Here is a 21,118-nt window from a genome sequence, read left to right as displayed (position 1 = left end):
GTTTTTCCGATTTCTTTTTTAAAGAAGTTTTACGTTTGTTCGCCTCAATGCCGAGTACCCCCGCTAGTAGAATAATAAAAATCTTTTGATACAAAATTTAAATATTTCACGTCATGAATTTTTAAATTTATTGAATGACTAAAATTTTATTATATATAATATATATTTCAACTTCATTTAATGGTTAATAAACAAAAAAAACGAACAGAACTTTTTTGTTTTTGTTTTTCTAGTAAAACTGAACCTTTTTGAGATTATCATAAAAATGAAGGTCTGTTCCCAGTGAATCAATGTATTAAAACAGTATATATATATATATATATATATATATATATATATATATATATATATATATATATATGCGCAGATCATCATATAATGATTAGATCACTCTGACTGACGTTAAAAGCATTTAATAATAATAAATGTTTAAATTTCAACTGTATCTCTCGCGGTTGATGGTATGTCCTTGCTAATGAAGCCAGGCATGACTTCTGTTACCGGGGTTCGAATCTCTCGACTGGCGTTAATCGTGACACCCTGCACTGATGATTCCTGAAGGGATGAACACTAGTGTCTGTTGGTATTTAATAATTATTATAGTAAATAATATATATATATATATACACACACACACACACGAGGTGCCTTAAATAAGTTTCCAGACTTTTTTGTATGGGCACTTTTATTGATAGTACACACACATGAAACTCTAGTCCCCTTTGAAGTAATCTCCTCCGGCTGCAATGTACAGTCCCAACAACTTCTGGAAGGCCCCATGGAAGTCCTCTTGTGTGAGCGTGTCAATGACTCTCGTCACAGTCTCTCCTCAATTGTCTTATAATGACAGCTTCTAAGGTTTTCCTTGTGCTTAGAGAATAACCAAAAGTCACAGGGACCAAGGTTTGAACTATAGGGAGGGTGAGAAACTGTCTTGATGCCCATCTTGGTCAAATAGTCTGTAACAAGGATGGAGTTGTAAACTGGTGGAAATGCTACTGACTCGTTTGGCAGTGGTTGACATCTAACAGAATCTTTGCTCTGTCTGGCCTTCTTGGATCTGGGAGTCTTAGCATGCTTCCACTGGGAACTCTGTTTCTTGGTCTCTGTGTAGATCCAGCTTTCATCACAGGTTACCAGCTCATCAAGAACTGTGAGATCTGAATTGATCAGTTCAACCATATCCCTGCTGTTATCATGTCTTTCTTTCTGATCTTCTCTGAGCACCCTTGGGACAAACTTTACGCAAATCTTCAGTTCCTTGTGAATAATTGTATTCACAGTTCCCACACTGACATCAAATTGTGCACTTATTGTCTCTATAAACACGCAACTGTCCTTATCTATGAAATTCTTTATTTGACCAATCAACTCTGGTGTTCTGACTTACTTCTCCCAAACCTTACAAGACTCCCTACCTTCCTTGAATCTCTTACGCCACTCAAAAACAAACTTTATTCATGCAAGATGGTCCAAAAGCAGTCTGAAGCATTCCATACATTTCTGTGGCATTTTTCCAAGTTTAAAACAGAATTTTATTGCATATTGTTCTTCTAAAGTGTCCTCATGTACGGATTGCATCTTTGAAATTCACTAGCTTTGACAATCAGGCTTTAGTAGGGTGTATTCCGATTCCTACTGTAGCTGCTCATTTGAAGCTGAAATCGTAAAAATTGGTCAGTCAATCTCATAAGATGTATAGCAATAATATATTGAATTTTCAAGAGTCTATGACAATATTTAAATGCCTGTACAAAAGTTTAGAAACTTATTGAAGACACCTTGTGTGTGTGTGAGAGAGAAAGAAAAGACATAAAATTCCTTAAATATCACAGAAGGAAATGATTCAAAACTAGACAAGGTTCCATTTTTTCCCCCTTTTATTTAATGTATTTTTCTTTTTATTTGTTTCAAGATTAAACCGGTGTTTTTAATTAGACGTATTTCGTATATATTTATTCATTCAATGGCTAGTCAAAAAACGGGCAACTTTTTTTGTTTTTTTTGGTTAACTAGTATGAATCACTTAGAACAATCTGAATAGGTAATGGATCATATCTACCAAATTTCATGTTCCTAGGTCTAATAACCTCAAAGTAGTTATAAAACAGACAGACAATCTGTTTTATAAACGAGTTTGATAATCTATCTAGGTGGACATCCAGATGAGTTAGTCATGCATTCTTTAGCGTATCTATGAAAGTATTTTCTTTGTTGCGTGAGTGACCTCTAACCTTTCTCGGTTTGAGTAGCATCGGCGTCTATTATGTCAACAGATGCAGCAAATTGGTGGTGGGTGGAATAGTGCCGCGTTTTACGGTCAAGGTAAATTACAGTCATTGGTGACACCGAGTCATTGCCCGCATATTCTCCCCACTTGTTACCGTCTAATGTCTGTCGGTCTTAAATATTTGGATGAAAGAAAATTAATTATGAGGGAGGATAATGGTTCGGAGATTTGAAAACAAAAAAAAAAAAATTATTTTTGAGGAGTCATACTTATTACAGCTTAAATTCATTTGAAGATAAGGGTTAATGGAAGCATCAGTTTGAAACCTCATCATTCAGTTTTGGTATTTAAGATGTTATCTATTTTATATATTGCAAATGAGTTGATGCTTATCAAGGCCAAAAAGGTATTTGAGAATAATAGTCTAAATAATACAGATGCATTTCAATTCGACAGATTTAAGAAAATTTTGCAAATTAAAAACTCCCTCCTGCTTTAAATCTTTGCAGGAAAATCAATAATAATTGCTAAAATACATAAACACAGACATTCACTATCTCCTACATTCCAACATAGTTTTTTTTTTTTTTAAATTCTGCGTGAACACTAGTGTGTCAGTATATGAGACCTTTTCCAGTGTGTTTATATGTGAGCAGTTGTGTGAGTGCATTTATCCATTTGCATATTATGTCCTCGAAATGCGTAATGTTGTACATGTTACATGAGAAGGGGACAGACCCTAGTAAGTAAAAGAATAAACTAGATAAGTTTAAAAATGATATTTGGAAACGGATAGAATCGAACCCAGTAAGCAAGAGTTAAAAGAAGATAATGAATATTCAATTAAAGGGTGTAGCGATTGTTCATTGTTTTAAAAATAACTGGATATTAAATATGTCAGTTAAAAGAATGGACAATACAAGTTAGAAATAATGATGAAATAAACAGGTTATAAATGAAATAATTCATTTAAGAATTTCTTTGTTACCAAATGTGATTAGGGTACGTGTAATTTGAACACGTCAGGAATCACATTGTTGGCCATACTTTGAGAATTCCCACTTACCAAGGCCCGAAGGCCACTTGAGGATAATGGTTAATAAATGTAAGGTGGTAGTGTAGTAATCATTTATGGTGTAAGTTGGGTGGAATTTGATTATTTATGGGGACGGATCAACAAGAACTTGTTTAAATTAGATTTGAAGACTACAGTGTTGTATTCAACTGGGAAACAGGTAAGCGGAACATTGTTCCACAGGGGGTACAGTTCTGGGAAAGAAGCTTTGTTCATGGAATCTGCGTTTAGACTTAGGCGCAAATAGAGAATGGGGGAAATAGATATGCATGCGACGAGGGACCTGCTGGTGAATTTGATATTCCCATGAAACTTCCTCTTTCAGAGGAAGCTGGTTCAACTGGCCTAGTGTAAGTGCCACTTCAGTATAGCACTAATGAAAATGATGCCTAAATTATCAATCCTTGTCTGAAATAATTTTTTTTTTTTTTTAGGCAACAACACAGAAAGAGACAGAATTTCTAATATTCTCATAGAATATGGAGCGCATATTAATTGCCAGGACAACCGCGGATTCACACCTCTTCATTCTACGGCTTGCAAATGTCTGATGGGCCAAGTTTCTGTGTCTTCCTTAAGGATCTTAGTTGGAGCTGGAGCAAAAGTTTCCCACAATATACCAAACCGGTTTGTATTCACCTCCTTTCTGTATTTGTAAACACTGCTTTGGTCTTCAAATAGATTTTCATAATTTCTGAAAGACTAATTATTTTAAATTGCAAAGAATATATTTGAAATGGATACGTATTAATGTGCTGCTATACATAATGATAAAATTTTATAACAGTGTAATAATGTAAACATGCACAGTGCTGCATGTTTAGTGACGTGCATAGGTGCATATTACAAACGACAGGCCTGTAATGGGAAAGATCTTTAGCTAAGAAAAAAGATTTTTTTTTTTTTTTTTTTTTTTTTTTACAAGGTGGTCACCACTTATCAAGGCCCGGAAGCCACTCAGGAATAAGGGTTATTGTAAGTACAGTACGTTAGTGTGGATATTTTAGAGTGTCTACTTATGGGGGCGGTTCATCAGGAATTTGTTTACATTGGACTTGAAGACATCCAAGTTGTAGTCAGGAGGGAAGCAGGCAGACGGAACAGAGTTCCACAGGCGGGCAGTTCTAAGAAAGAAGCTTTGTTCATGATTTAGGCATAGATAAAGAGTGGGGAAAGTTTTTGACAGTGGATTCAGTTAGACGGGTGTTTTTTGTAAAAGATTGGCGAGGGGGGACCAGAGATTGGAGTTCAGACGAGCACCTGCCATAGAAATAATGATAAAACAAAGATAGGCTTGCAACGTCTCTTCTGTGGGAGAGAGATCACTCACAAAATTAGCGGAGTTCTTTGAAATATGGATATAAGCTACCACGATGTGACTGCAAGCCTCTTGAGATTTTACAAAAGTTATATTAATTCCAGATCGTTATTTTCATGGCTAGTGCTCGTCTGAGCTCCAATCTCTGGTCCCCCTCGCCAATCTTTCACAATAAATACCTGTCTATCTGAAACCACTGTCAATAATTTTCCCCACTCTTTATCTGTGCCTAAATCAAAACGTAGATTCCATGAACAAAGCTTCTTTCTTAGAAGTGCACGCCTTTGGAACTCTCTACCGCTTGCCTGTTTCTCTCATGACTTCAACTTGGATGTCTTCAAGTCCAACATAAACAAATTCCTGATGAACCGCCCCCTTAAGTAATGACACTTTATCAAATCTCCAATACTAATGATTACTACAACACTATCCCATTGATTACTGTACACACAATAACCCTTATCCCCGAGTGGCTTCTGAGCTTTGATAAGTGGTGACCTCCATGTAAAAAGAAAAAAAAAAGAAAAGATAGATCCCCATGGTCAATCAGTTTTTTTTGTTCATGGATTAACAGCTGATAAATCTTGAATGGTCTTGTGGTGTGGTCTAAGTGATATATATTCCAGCAAAATGGATAGACGGGTCAGTTGTTCTTTACTTGGTTTGAAAAATGGAGGGAATCCTGGAGCCTTTGCCATTTTCACAGATTCTTAATGTAGAAACACCATGAAAAATATTCCATTTCTTTTTTTTTTTTTTTTTTTTTTAATGATTTCTGAGACGGGCATTATTACTGTGACAAACATTTCACACTCATTAGAGGTCAAAAGTCAAATCGGTTTAAGATCTCAAAGATTCTAATAGAATGATACCAAACTTTTTGAGTTCATCTTGATTTTATCAGGATGGATGCAGTTCTTTTCAAATGATGCCTTACCATTCTCCACTAATTCTGTCACAAAGAATGATGAAAAGGCAACTTCTCCCAACAATCAACCTTGATATTTGCTTTAACCAAAGTGTTTTTTAGGTAGACTTTATTACTCGTTTTGGAATATGTATTACACACAAGGGTCGTTCCAAAATAAAACTTCTTATTTTTTAGCTAAAAAAAAGTTGAATAGCTACGAAGACGGGAGTAGTACTATTACAATGAGCAACCTTTTATTTCTATATAATCACCACCATTCTCAAATCACTTTTGCCAGGAATTCAATTACGCGTCTTTACTTCTGACACATGTCCATGGCAGAAGTTACTTTTTTCTTTTTTTTTTTTTTTTTAGAGTTTCGCACTGTCAATATCCCCAACAGAGAGATGATACTTTCAGGTTATGAATGCATAAGTTCAGTCATCATAACAATGCCATTTGTAATCCCTCTTGTCCATTTGGGCAAAATAAAAAAAAAAATAGGAAGCATTACTTTTGGAACGCTCCCCTCTCACACATACATAGACATACAAATATATCTACCTATATGGAAAATTAATTCATCGAAATGTGGATAAGCAAGTCAACATGCTAGTAAAAAAAGATACAAACACATCATTAAAATTGAACCAAGATGATCAAATTTTATCCAGTTTCAACCATCATTATTAATTTTTAAAGATCCTATCGTCCACCTAAAAAATTTCATTAACCCTCAAGTTCCCAGTTCACACAGGTGTGAATCTCTGAACAGTTTTTCTACAAATGTTCAAACATAATTTTCATTAAAATAAAATAAACTTTTCTAAAAACAAACAAGAAGCTTAAAAAAAAAATAATCAAAATGATTGAAAACAAATTCATTTGAAATGATGAATACAGTAAAACAAAAATGTTAATTTTCTTTCTATTTCTTTTATAAAAATTGAGGATGAGAAAATTTAATTTTTTTTTTTAGTCATTAAAAAAAAATTAATATAAAAAGATAATTTTCCTGTTCTATTTGCGATTAATCAATTGTTAAATTATTGTCTGCAGTGCAATTAAAATTGTAACTATTTTTCCAAAATATGAAACGGGGCGAATCAATGAAACGTTGGGAGGAAAAATTAAAAAAAAAAAAATCTCCATAGATTTTATCAATTTTATGATTCATGCATTGAACGCCATTATCATCATTTAGCATTAATATTGAAAAAACTTTATTGTTGTCAGCTAAAAATAACTTGCAATATCTTAAAGAAAGATTGCATGTAATTTTGAATAAACATTCTTTTATTTTATTATAATAAAAACATTCTCTTAAATTATCTGGAATCATTTTCCATCTTCTATAATATAAAAGCGAAAATGTGTGTTTGTGTGTGCGTTTTTTGTGTTTGTCCAGCAAAGGCTTTTGGAGAGGGGGGGGGGCGCTCGGACGCATCACTAATTCTTAGAACTTTTTATATACTTCCTAGATTATAATATCTCTTATTTATGAAAGGAGGTCGTGTCTATCTTTTATTTGAGCGACTCTTTCACGCTATTTTCTCGATATTTTTTACTCCCCGCGTATTTGTTTTGGCTTTTCAGTATAAAAGCGAAACTGAATCTGTAACAAAGTTGTCTACCTGGCACTCGTGCCGGGAGGTCCAGAAAAGCAATCAACTTTGATCAATGCCAGGGAAACCCCTCATATCAGACAATTGCTATTCATTTGGACACTCCCCTCTTTATGGGGAGCTGGTTTTCCTCTATGGCGTGATGTTTGACCTCATTAAATTAATGCACATGTCACTTAACTTTTTAATAATTTAATTTCAACTATTCTCACTTCTCTGCCCTCGTAGCATCGCGGTAAGTTATCAGGCTATTGATCTCAAGGCATCGGGTTCAAGCCTACCTACCAAAAGTTTTTTTTTTCTTTTACACCTACAAACACCTGAGCAACGCCGGGCACCCCCGCTAGTCTATTATATAAATCATTTTCCATCTTCTATTATAGGGGAACTATCTGTGTTAGTGCGTGTGTTTGTATGTCCACTAAAAACTTTTCTCATGCACATTGTACACACACCAACTCGTCATCATTAGAAAAAAACGATCTCTTGGACAAATAATATCCAAAAGTTAGAAGAAATGGACAATTATTTTGTGTAGAAATTTCATTTTATTTCACGAGGGGAATCACCTAAAACCGTCTCTTTCTAAACAATTTCAACATCTTCACATGTGTTAACCATTGCTCTGTGAATTAGTTTAAATACAAGAATTTTCAACATCCTAATAATCAGTGCTATGGCTGAATGGATTAGAAGGTTGTCTCATAACCATTAGTCTTGAGGTTTGCACCCGCCTACTGGTAGACATTTGTACTATTTACTCAGAATTTTTATGCCGGCGGCTAATTATATTAAAACAAAAAAAAACAACAATATTATAAAAAACCTAGACACCTCAAAAGCATGTGGACCTGACCTCATCCCGGCTGTGCTATTAAAAAATGCTCCACCGAGGTCGCTCCTGTTTTCTCTAAACTCTTTAACAAATGCCTAAACAAATCTTGCTTTCCTGGCTGCTGGAAAACTGCTTCTGTGGTATCATTCAATAATCGCCCAATTAGCCTCCTCCCTCTTTTCGCCAAAATATTTGAGTCCTTAATTAATCAAGCTCTAGTCCAACACCTTACAGCTGCTAAACTTCTGTCAGACCACCAATATGGATTTAGGCAACCCCGTTCTACTGCAGATATTTTAACTGTAATCTCTGAATGTTTATACCAAGCACTGGATAAAGCAGGGGAGGGCTGTAACCCTAGATATATCTAAGGCCTTTGACAGGGTATGGCATGATGATCTTCTGATGAAAATAAAATCCTATGGTATTAATGGACGAATGCTTAGCACAATTAGATCCTTCTTAAATGAGAGAAGAATCCAGGTTGTCCTCGATGGGCATATGTCCAAAAAATTTGATATAAATGCGGGTGTGCCACAGGGATCGATTCTTTGACCTTTGTTATTTCTGATATTCGTAAATGACTTGCCTGATAAAATTGTCTCCGAGATGGGTATATTTGCTGATGACACCATGCTCTATAGCAGGCACGTGGGGAAAACTAATGAGCATATATCTAAGGTAATGGCCAAAAAACTAGAGGAAGACCTTCAGTCTGTAGTGGAATGGGGTCAAAAATGGATGGTAACATTCAACGTTGCCAAGACAAAGCTAGTATCTTTTAATAATTACATGAAACCTTACCAGCTACCAATAGCTATAGCTAGAGATACTTTACCTGAGAGCACTTCATTCAAGCTCCTTGGCTTTACGTTCACAGGAAATATGAGTTGGAATAGATACATCAAGGTTATTGCTAAGGCTGCTACAAAGAAAGTGGGCTCTCTCTATCGTGCTAGAAAATTACTTACGCCTGAAAGTATCCTGTACCTCTACAAAGCCACCATTCGCCCGTGTATGGAGTACTGCTGTCACACTTGGGCTGGTACTAGTCTCTTGCTCCTGGACAGGGTCCAAAAGAGAGTCCCAACCTAATAGATCTTGAACTGTCATCTGAACTTTAGCTCCTGTCCCACCGACGAAATGTTGTATCCCTCTGCCTGTTTTACAAGTATTTTAATGGTGGATGCTCTGACGAGCTACAAGCCCTTGTACCCCCTCGACGAAAATACCCCCGATAAACCCGACAAGCAGCAAAATCCCACCCCTATACAATTGAGATCCGTAGATGTAAGAAAGCCTTTTACTCTAATAGCTTCTTCCCCAGAACTGCAGGACTTTGGAATTCTCTTCCGCTTTCCTGCTTCCCCAACTGTACTGACATGTAGAAGTTCAAGTGTAATGTGAACAAACATCTTGCTGCTAAACTCCCTACATAGTACCCCTGCAACTTAGGTTCCTGATAGTAGCCCTCTAGATCAAAATAGCAACATGCCTTGTTTGGGGTGAAAATGTAAAAAAAAAAAAAAAAAAATTCCTTATTTCGATCTTTTTTTTTTTTTTTTTTTTTTAAATCAGCGGTTTAAATAAACTGAGGGTTAAACTTTTATTTAAAAAAAAAAATTCCAAATCCCGATTCTTTAATTCTTTAATTAAAACAAAACTTATTTTCATTTTCTTTTTTTTTTTCTAACGTTTAAAATTTCTTTAATTCATTATTTCATACGACAATTTGGAACACTAAAATCAACGCAAAAAACACTAATAACAAAAAAGAAGTTGACGAATTGCAGAGTGAAATGTTTGATGACGTTTTAATGAAACTAAGTTTATAACATTAGGTAAAAGTGCTCTAGCGGACCAACTAAAGACTTGCCTTTTAGGTGTTCGGGTCTGTTTTGAACGAATATCACATTTAAGTAGTTTTTATTTGACATTTTTAAACATGTTTTTTTTTTTTTTTATTTTTTACAGTTTATAACCTTTTTTCATTTCGTTATAGTTAGGACTTTTTTCATTTCGTTATATTTAGAACTTTTTTCATTTTGTTATATTTAGAACTTTTTTCATTTCGTTATATTTAGAACTTTTTCATTTCGTTATATTTAGAACTTTTTTCGTTTCGTTATATTTAGAACTTTTTTCATTTCGTTATAGTTAGAACTTTTTTCATTTCGTTATATTTAGAACTTTTTTCATTTCGTTATATTTAGAACTTTTTTCATTTCGTTATATTTAGAACTTTTTTCATTTCGTTATATTTAGAACTTTTTTCATTTCGTTATAGTTAGAACTTTTTTCATTTCGTTATAGTTAGAACTTTTTTCATTTCGTTATAGTTAGAACTTTTTTCATTTTGTTATATTTAGAACTTTTTCATTTCGTTATAGTTAGAACTTTTTTCATTTCGTTATAGTTAGAACTTTTTTCATTTCGTTATATTTAGAACTTTTTTCATTTCGTTATAGTTAGAACTTTTTTCATTTCGTTATATTTAGAACTTTTTTCATTTCGTTATAGTTAGAACTTTTTCATTTCGTTATAGTTAGAACTTTTTTCATTTTGTTATATTTAGAACTTTTTTCATTTCGTTATAGTTAGAACTTTTTTCATTTCGTTATCTTTAGAACTTTTTTCGTTTCGTTATATTTAGAACTTTTTTCATTTCGTTATAGTTAGAACTTTTTTCATTTTGTTATATTTAGAACTTTTTCATTTCGTTATAGTTAGAACTTTTTTCATTTTGTTATATTTAGAACTTTTTTCATTTCGTTATCTTTAGAACATTTTCCATTTCGTTATAGTTAGAACTTTTTTCATTTCGTTATAGTTAGAACTTTTTTCATTTCGTTATAGTTAGAACTTTTTTCATTTCGTTATAGTTAGAACTTTTTTCATTTAGTTATATTTAGAACTTTTTCATTTCGTTATAGTTAGAACTTTTTTCATTTCGTTATAGTTAGAACTTTTTTCATTTCGTTATAGTTAGAACTTTTTTCATTTCGTTATATTTAGAACTTTTTTCATTTCGTTATAGTTAGAACTTTTTTCATTTTGATATTTTTAGAACTTTTTCATTTTGTTATAGTTAGAACTTTTTTCATTTTGTTATATTTAGAACTTGTTTCATTTCGTTATCTTTAGAACTTTTTCCATTTCGTTATAGTTAGAACTTTTTCCATTTCGTTATAGTTAGAACTTTTTTCATTTCGTTATAGTTAGAACTTTTTTCATTTCGTTATAGTTAGAACTTTTTTCATTTTGTTATATTTAGAACTTTTTTCATTTCGTTATAGTTAGAACTTTTTTCATTTCGTTATCTTTAGAACTTTTTTCGTTTCATTATATTTAGAACTTTTTTCATTTCGTTATAGTTAGAACTTTTTTCATTTTGTTATATTTAGAACTTTTTTCATTTCGTTATCTTTAGAACTTTTTTAATTTGGTTATAGTTAGAACTTTTTTCATTTCGTTATAGTTAGAACTTTTTTCATTTCGTTATAGTTAGAACTTTTTTCATTGTGTTATATTTAGAACTTTTTCATTTCGTTATAGTTAGAACTTTTTTCATTTCGTTATAGTTAGAACTTTTTTCATTTCGTTATATTTAGAACTTTTTTCATTTCGTTATCTTTAGAACTTTTTTCATTTCGTTATATTTAGAACTTTTTTCATTTCGTTATATTTAGAACTTTTTTCATTTCGTTATAGTTAGAACTTTTTTCATTTCGTTATATTTAGAACTTTTTTCATTTCGTTATAGTTAGAACTTTTTTCATTTTGTTATAGTTAGAACTTTTTTCATTTTGTTATATTTAGAACTTTTTTCATTTCGTTATAGTTAGAACTTTTTTCATTTCGTTATAGTTAGAACTTTTTTCATTTCGTTATAGTTAGAACTTTTTTCATTTCGTTATAGTTAGAACTTTTTTCATTTCGTTATAGTTAGAACTTTTTTCATTTCGTTATAGTTAGAACTTTTTTCATTTCGTTATGGTTAGAACTTTTTTCATTTCGTTATAGTTAGAACTTTTTTCATTTCGTTATAGTTAGAACTTTTTTCATTTTGTTATATTTAGAACTTTTTCATTTCGTTATAGTTAGAACTTTTTTCATTTCGTTATAGTTAGAACTTTTTTCATTTCGTTATATTTAGAACTTTTTTCATTTCGTTATCTTTAGAACTTTTTTCATTTCGTTATAGTTAGAACTTTTTTCATTTCGTTATATTTAGAACTTTTTTCATTTCGTTATATTTAGAACTTTTTCATTTCGTTATATTTAGAACTTTTTTCATTTCGTTATATTTAGAACTTTTTTCATTTTGTTATATTTAGAACTTTTTTCATTTCGTTATAGTTAGAACTTTTTTCATTTTGTTATATTTAGAACTTTTTTCATTTCGTTATCTTTAGAACTTTTTTCATTTCGTTATAGTTAGAACTTTTTTCATTTCGTTATAGTTAGAACTTTTTTCATTTCGTTATAGTTAGAACTTTTTTCATTTCGTTATAGTTAGAACTTTTTTCATTTCGTTATAGTTAGAACTTTTTTCATTTCGTTATATTTAGAACTTTTTTCATTTCGTTATAGTTAGAACTTTTTCATTTCGTTATCTTTAGAACTTTTTTCATTTCGTTATATTTAGAACTTTTTTCATTTCGTTATATTTAGAACTTTTTTCATTTCGTTATATTTAGAACTTTTTTCATTTCGTTATATTTAGAACTTTTTTCATTTCGTTATATTTAGAACTTTTTTCATTTCGTTATATTTAGAACTTTTTTCATTTCGTTATATTTAGAACTTTTTTCATTTCGTTATATTTAGAACTTTTTTCATTTCGTTGTAGTTAGAACTTTTTTCATTTCGTTATATTTAGAACTTTTTTCATTTCGTTATAGTTAGAACTTTTTTCATTTCGTTATAGTTAGAACTTTTTTCATTTCGTTATAGTTAGAACTTTTTTCATTTCGTTATGGTTAGAACTTTTTTCATTTCGTTATAGTTAGAACTTTTTTCATTTCGTTATAGTTAGAACTTTTTTCATTTCGTTATAGTTAGAACTTTTTTCATTTCGTTATAGTTAGAACTTTTTTCATTTCGTTATAGTTAGAACTTTTTTCATTTCGTTATAGTTAGAACTTTTTTCATTTCGTTATAGTTAGAACTTTTTTCATTTCGTTATAGTTAGAACTTTTTTCATTTCGTTATATTTAGAACTTTTTTCATTTCGTTATATTTAGAACTTTTTTCATTTCGTTATATTTAGAACTTTTTCATTTCGTTATCTTTAGAACTTTTTTCATTTCGTTATATTTAGAACTTTTTTCATTTCGTTATATTTAGAACTTTTTTCATTTCGTTATATTTAGAACTTTTTTCATTTCGTTATATTTAGAACTTTTTTCATTTTGTTATATTTAGAACTTTTTTCATTTCGTTATATTTAGAACTTTTTTCATTTTGTTATATTTAGAACTTTTTTCATTTCGTTATATTTAGAACTTTTTTCATTTCGTTATATTTAGAACTTTTTTCATTTCGTTATATTTAGAACTTTTTTCATTTTGTTATATTTAGAACTTTTTTCATTTCGTTATATTTAGAACTTTTTTCATTTTGTTATATTTAGAACTTTTTTCATTTTGTTATATTTAGAACTTTTTTCATTTCGTTATATTTAGAACTTTTTTCATTTTGTTATATTTAGAACTTTTTTCATTTCGTTATATTTAGAACTTTTTTCATTTTGTTATATTTAGACTTTTTTTCATTTTGTTATATTTAGAACTTTTTTCATTTCGTTATATTTAGAACTTTTTTCATTTTGTTATATTTAGAACTTTTTTCACTTTGTTATATTTAGAACTTTTTTCATTTTGTTATATTTAGAACTTTTTTCATTTTGTTATATTTAGAACTTTTTTCATTTTGTTATATTTAGAACTTTTTTCATTTTGTTATATTTAGAACTTTTTTCATTTTGTTATATTTAGAACTTTTTTCATTTTGTTATATTTAGAACTTTTTTCATTTTGTTATATTTAGAACTTTTTTCATTTTGTTATATTTAGAACTTTTATCATTTCGTTATATTTAGAACTTTTTTCATTTCGTTATATTTAGAACTTTTTTCATTTTGTTATATTTAGAACTTTTTTCATTTTGTTATATTTAGAACTTTTTTCATTTTGTTATATTTAGAACTTTTTTCATTTTGTTATATTTAGAACTTTTTTCATTTCGTTATATTTAGAACTTTTTTCATTTCGTTATATTTAGAACTTTTTTCATTTCGTTATATTTAGAACTTTTTTCATTTCGTTATATTTAGAACTTTTTTCATTTCGTTATAGTTAGAATTTTTTTCATTTTGTTATATTTAGAACTTTTTTCATTTTGTTATATTTAGAACTTTTTTCATTTTGTTATATTTAGAACTTTTTTCATTTTGTTATATTTAGAACTTTTTTCATTTTGTTATATTTAGAACTTTTTTCATTTTGTTATATTTAGAACTTTTTCATTTCGTTATATTTAGAACTTTTTTCATTTCGTTATCTTTAGAACTTTTTTCATTTTGTTATATTTAGAACTTTTTTCATTTTGTTATAGTTAGAACTTTTTTCATTTTGTTATAGTTAGAACTTTTTTCATTTCGTTATAGTTAGAACTTTTTTCATTTTGTTATAGTTAGAACTTTTTTCATTTTGTTATATTTAGAACTTTTTTCATTTTGTTATATTTAGAACTTTTTTCATTTTGTTATATTTAGAACTTTTTCATTTCGTTATATTTAGAACTTTTTTCATTTTGTTATATTTAGAACTTTTTCATTTCGTTATATTTAGAACTTTTTTCATTTCGTTATATTTAGAACTTTTTTCATTTTGTTATAGTTAGAACTTTTTTCATTTTGTTATAGTTAGAACTTTTTTCATTTTGTTATATTTAGAACTTTTTCATTTTGTTATATTTAGAACTTTTTTCATTTCGTTATAGTTAGAACTTTTTTCATTTTGTTATAGTCAGAACTTTTTCATTTTGTTATATTTAGAACTTTTTTCATTTTGTTATAGTTAGAACTTTTTCATTTTGTTATATTTAGAACTTTTTTCATTTCGTTATAGTTAGAACTTTTTTCATTTCGTTATATTTAGAACTTTTTTCATTTCGTTATATTTAGAACTTTTTTCATTTCGTTATAGTTAGAACTTTTTTCATTTCGTTATAGTTAGAACTTTTTTCATTTCGTTATATTTAGAACTTTTTTCATTTCGTTATAGTTAGAACCTTTTTCATTTCGTTATAGTTAGAACTTTTTTCATTTCGTTATAGTTAGAACTTTTTTCATTTCGTTATAGTTAGAACTTTTTTCATTTCGTTATAGTTAGAACTTTTTTCATTTCGTTATATTTAGAACTTTTTCCCATGCAAACATTTTAATTTGTCTGTTTTTATTTTTACTTTACACATATTGCTCTCCGTTTTAATTCTGGCTGATGACACTCAAGTCACATTTTCTTCGTTTTTTTATTTTTTTTTTTATACATTAAAATATCATACTGTAGCGGATTTTATTATTGGTCCACCTTCCACTGCTGTCATAATTTTTTCTGGATGAATTAAAATATCATATTTAAACGTATTTTACGTCCAGACAACGCCCCCCCCTCCCCGTCACAATTCACCATATCTAAGAGGATTTTACTGCCGGGCAACGCCCCCGCCTGCTATCACAATTTTTATTTTGATGTCCAGGCAGCGCTGCATCCCCCCCCCCCCAGCACTAGTCTATCATTAAAGTTGAGTTAATCAACATTTGTTTCCTTATGGTTTTCTTGTATATTTTAGACAAAAGAATGTCCAAATAGAACAGTTTTCCACTACTTTCATGCCTCCCCCCGCCTTACTAAGATTAAAATCAATATATAATGATACTAAGCCTTATGTTTAGAATCCTTATTCCAATTTTGATCAAAACCCGTTACATAATTTTGATTTTTGAAAATGTCTTTAAAAATTAAAGCTTAAGGAGTTTTAAGAAGAAATTGAAATTTTGATAATCTTGCTTAATTGATGTCTAATAACTATGCATAAAAGAACAGAAAAACCTTACCTCCTGATGTTTGTGTCTTTGGTTGCTTTGGACGGCTTTCACTTGCTGCTGTCTACTCGGCTGACTGCCAATTTAGCTTACTTTTGAGGTGGTAGGTCCATGTTTCATTCATTGTCACATATTGATGAAAACATTTCCTTTTTGTTGCATTGAAACAGTTGTAAGCAACACTCTGAATTGTCAATGCAGTGTTGTCTTTGATCTATTTCTTTGCTTGAACTGTATTTTTCCCAATCAGAAACTAATGTTTTTATGAACACATGACATTTAGATTTTTCAATTGTTTTGAAAATTTGAAACGGTAGCTTAACTTAAATAATCGTAATTTGTAAATTAATAATCTGATTGAGCTCAAATTATGACACCTGTTACTTGAAGGTTAGTACTTCATTAAAAACGATCATATGGATTTTTATTAGGGGTGACATCGCTATGCTAGACATGGGACTTGAGAGATGTGTTAATTTGCCTTGACTTACTATGAAATATATTTACAAAGCATACAATCCTGTATCCCTACAAGGTCACGATTCACTGATGTATGAAGTATTGGTGCCACATTTGGGCTGGTGCATGTGCAACCAGTCTCTCACTTCTAGACAGGGCTCAAAATAGAATCACCAACCTAATAGGCCCCACTCTGTCAACCAGACTCCAACCTCTATCCCATTGAAAAAATATTGCATCCCTGTGTCTGTTTTACAAATATTTTAATGGAAGGTGCTCCAACAAACTCCAAGCCTTTGTATCCCTTCAACATAAATACCCCCAACAAATCAGCAAAATCCCACCCCTAGCAGTAGAGATCTGTTTTACACATATTATACCCAAGATAGACAAGCAGCAAAATAGTAAACATCCAGAGATAACCAGAAATCCTTTTACTCTAATAATTTCTCCTTTGAACTGTTAGACTTTGGAATGCCCTTTCGGGTCCCTGATTTCCTGACTATACTGAAATGCAGAAGTGCTAGTGTAAAGACATTTTGCTGCTCAACTCCCTACATAGTATCCTTGCCCCGAATAGTAACCTCCTATATCAAAGTTGCACTGTGCTTTGTTTGGTGTGAAAAAGCAATAAAACATATTTGATTCAGATTGAAATCCAAGATGTTAATATGATATCAATTTTACATCGCTTTCGTGTTACATTTGCATAAATAAATAAAAGAACAACAAAAACGTTCAGAGCACATAAGAAGCACATAGCCTTTTTGTAAAAACACGTACTCAGTGCACACTGGTGTATCATCATCGATAAACGATTAAGAAATCGTCGGTTTAGTACACATATTTTTTTTTTTATATACATGTGTGATCTGGTCTTCATTCTTGATCGTCACTTTTTTTTTATGTAGCTGTTTCTTTCGTCCAGTGACTCGGTCAGCTGTTTAATTCGAGATGAAGAAAACTCGTCAATAGAGACACAAGGAGATTTGTTGATGGTTTTAAAGGTTTTATTGAGGGAGAGGTTTGTACATGTCGAGAGAGAGAGAAAGATCAAGAATTTCTTTCTTACAAAAGATGAGTTCAGATGGATTTCTTATTTAACTAAAAGTCAACGAACGAATAAACTCAAAGAGATCCAATAAAAATAAAGAACTTTCGTAACAATCTGATAAAAACAATATTTGAAACCAAATTACCAATGAACAGAAATCAATCGCAATACAGAATCATCATTTATTATCAGTAAATGGGAGAATGGCACAGTAAGACACTAATGATAGATGGAAGATTGATAAATTTAGGCTTTGAGTGGGTGAGATGCGGTTTTGGGTGGGACAAATCTTGAAGGTTTATGTTGCAGTGAATATTCATTGATTATCACTAATATAATCTATAAGTGATCTGTTAGGCCATTAATGTCATTGCATCTGGCTTGACTGAAGATGATTGGGAAACAGATATATTTCTATATAAATCAATAAGACTCTCTGCCGACCAGACGAGGATTTTGTATAGTTCATTTGCGTCTTTTCATGTTGGTTGCTGTGTCTTTTAGACAAAAAAATAATAAATCTTGTGCAAATATATATAGTCTTTTCTTATATATATATATATATATATATATGATGAAAATAATGGAAATAGTATTCCGACAAAATAAAGAAATAAAAAGGAACAAACCGTATTATGTGTTCATCAACGTTTCGTCTTTATTTTGAGACTTCCTCTTGATGAATGAGATTGAGAAACAAAAAATACCAGTACAAAATATTTGAAAATGTTTCACGTGCACAGTGTGACGCAGTTCTATTTCAGAAAAACGGAAAAAGACGTTGGAAATTCAAAAAGGAGGGATGGGGGGCTGGCGCTGTTAAAGAGAGGGAAATTTTAGTGACGTCATATAGTCGTTAATGTAATTTAAAAAAATATGAACGCAGTTAATATTCTTACTGGAAAAAAGATGTATCTGTTGAAAATCAAATATAGGTTTGTAACAGAATAACGAAATAAAGTGAAACGTTGATGAACACATAATATGGTTTGTTCCTTTTTATTTCTCTCTCTCTCTCTCTCTCTCTCTCTCTCTCTCTCTCTTATATATATATATATATATATATATATATATATATATATATATATATGACAAAACAAAATAGTTGAGCAGGTTAAGGTTTGTAGAGGAGGGGAGAGCCAGTGAGGGAAGGGTACAAAGTCGTAGCACTCCTTCTGAAGCCAAGCCTGGGTCTGGATATATTTGATGGCAGTAGAGTTTAGTTTCATCCAATGAAACAACACGTGTCTACCAAAACGTGCTCAATGATTAAACAGAGCGAGTATATTAAATTTATTTATACAAACATTGATGGCTACATATGTGCATACATGTTTCTGTAATTATCCTCAAAAAGTTTTCAAGGATAATTTGTGGCCGGAAAACGTAATCTCCCCAGCACGGGTGATTACAGAAACATGTATGCACATATGTAGCCATCAATGTTTGTATAAATAAATTTTATATATATTAGTCCTCGTGCGAAAGAGCAGGACACAAAATGTTTTGAATAATAATAATAGAATAGCAATAACAAAGACTTTTGCTGGCAAGGACTACTATTGAGCGTAACCAGTTATACAGTCCTTTTGAAATTCTCATCTCTATTTTTCTCGCTATCTACTGAATATTTTTAATGAAACCTATATGAAATATGTTTCTTATTGAATTGTAAAGATTTTCTATTCTGAAAGAAGTTTAAACAAATTTAATCTAAAAAAACATTATTTTAAAGTTTTTGTTAAAAAAATTCAGATTTTCTCATTATTCAGACATGTATGACGAAGAGGGAGTTGCAAAAGAATTGTGGTGTGAGGAGAAATGCAAACTGAAATAGAATATTCAGACCTGTAATAATACAAAGAGGGGGTTGCAAAAATGAGTTGTGGTGTGAGGAGAAATACAAACTGAAATAGAGAGTAGGAGAGTTTTTATATATACATACAAAACCACATTCATTTTTTTTAAATCCAAATTAATAAAATAAATAAAATACAATCTTAAAAAGATACGATATAAGTTAGAAAAGCATTTCATCCAAGGCATGAAAATTGTTAAACAAAATGTTTTTACTATAGGCTTTAAAAATAAAGGTACAAGATTCAATTTGAAATTTATTTATCTTCAAAGTGCACTTTTATAAATTTGACAAAGTAAGATATTAAATTTTTATACCTTACTTTGTAAAATTTATAAAAGTGCACTTTGAAGATAAATAAATTTCAAATTGAATCTTGTACCTTTATTTTTAAAGCCTATAGTAAAAACATTTTGTTTAACAATTTTCATGCCTTGGATGAAATGCTTTTCTAACTTGTGTGTGTGTATATATATATATATATATATATATATATATATATATATATATATATATATATATATATATATATATATATATATAAAGGAGTACTAGAAATCTGTTTTGGGTTATAATAGTTTAGGAGAACAACAAAAATGGTTTAAGAACGGAGTGAAATGATAAAATTGTCGCCCTAAAAAAACAACACTACAGCTTTATTTTATAACTTTTGCTGAAAAAATCAATTCTGGTAATTTGATTATGTAGGAGAGCTGACATCTATTAAATGTAGCCACCTTCAGCCTCAATCACCACCTCGATACAGGTTTAGAACTTGGAGCAAGCTTTTTCCACAAGTGCCGCGAATACTTGGTGGATGGCAGCAATCAGGCTAGCTTTGGTATTGTGGGAAGTCATGTTGGTGATGTTCTCAACGTATGACCAAACAAAATAGTTCAGCGGGTAAAGGTCGGTGGAGGAGGGGGGAGCCAGTGAGAGAAGGGTACAAAGTCGTAGCACTCCTTCTGAAGCCAAACCTGGGTCTCTTTGGACTTGTGAGCCGACACAGTCTTGCTGCCACATCCAAAGCCATGAATTTTTTTTATTTTTTAAATTTTTTTTTTTTATTACATTTTCACCCCAAACAAGGCACATTGCCACTTTGGGTTAGGGGGCTGCTATCAGGGGCAGCAACTACTGGGGCACTATGTTGGGATTTGGGTAGCAAGATGTCGGTTCACGTTAAACTTGAACTTCTGCATGTAAGTACAGTTGGGGAAGCAGGGACCTGGAATGGAATTCCAGAGTCTAGCGGTTCTGAGGAAGAAACTACTGGAGTAGAAAGATCTTTTACATCTACTGTGTGGGGGTGGGATTTAGCTGCCTGTTGGGTTTGTCGAGGGTGTCTATGCTGTGGGGGGCACAAGTGTCTGCAGTTCGTCAGAGCATTCACCATTAAAATACTTGTAGAACAGGCAGAAGGATGCAATGTTTCGTCAATGGGACAGAAGCTGAAGCTTAGATGCCAGTTCAGGGCCTATCAGATTGGCGACTCTCTTTTGAACCTTGTCTAGGAGCGAGAGACTAGCAGCAGATGCACCAGCCCAAATGTGACAGCAATACTCCATACATGGGCGAATGATGGCCTTATAGAGGTACAGGATACTTTCAGGTGTCAGTAGTTTTCTAGCACGGTAGAGAGAG

At 31.1% G+C, this 21,118-nt stretch overlaps 1 protein-coding gene across 1 annotated transcript in view; it reads left to right on the top strand.

The window, feature by feature from the left end:
• Window positions 1-21,118, top strand: part of LOC145254803 (uncharacterized) — a 98,979-nt gene that overhangs the window by 52,278 nt on the left and 25,583 nt on the right. Inside the window, exon 2 of the mRNA XM_080113598.1 lies at window positions 3,740-3,932. Coding sequence (XP_079969724.1) covers window positions 3,740-3,932 — 193 coding nt within the window. The remainder of the gene's footprint in view (window positions 1-3,739; window positions 3,933-21,118) is intronic.

The sequence above is a fragment of the Euprymna scolopes genome, chromosome 30 (genome assembly GCF_053919585.1).
Source record: "Euprymna scolopes isolate OS-2025 chromosome 30, ASM5391958v1, whole genome shotgun sequence".
Taxonomy (NCBI): Eukaryota; Metazoa; Mollusca; class Cephalopoda; order Sepiida; family Sepiolidae; genus Euprymna; species Euprymna scolopes.
Note: the sequence above shows the minus strand (reverse complement) of the source record. Positions and strands in the feature narration are given on the sequence as shown.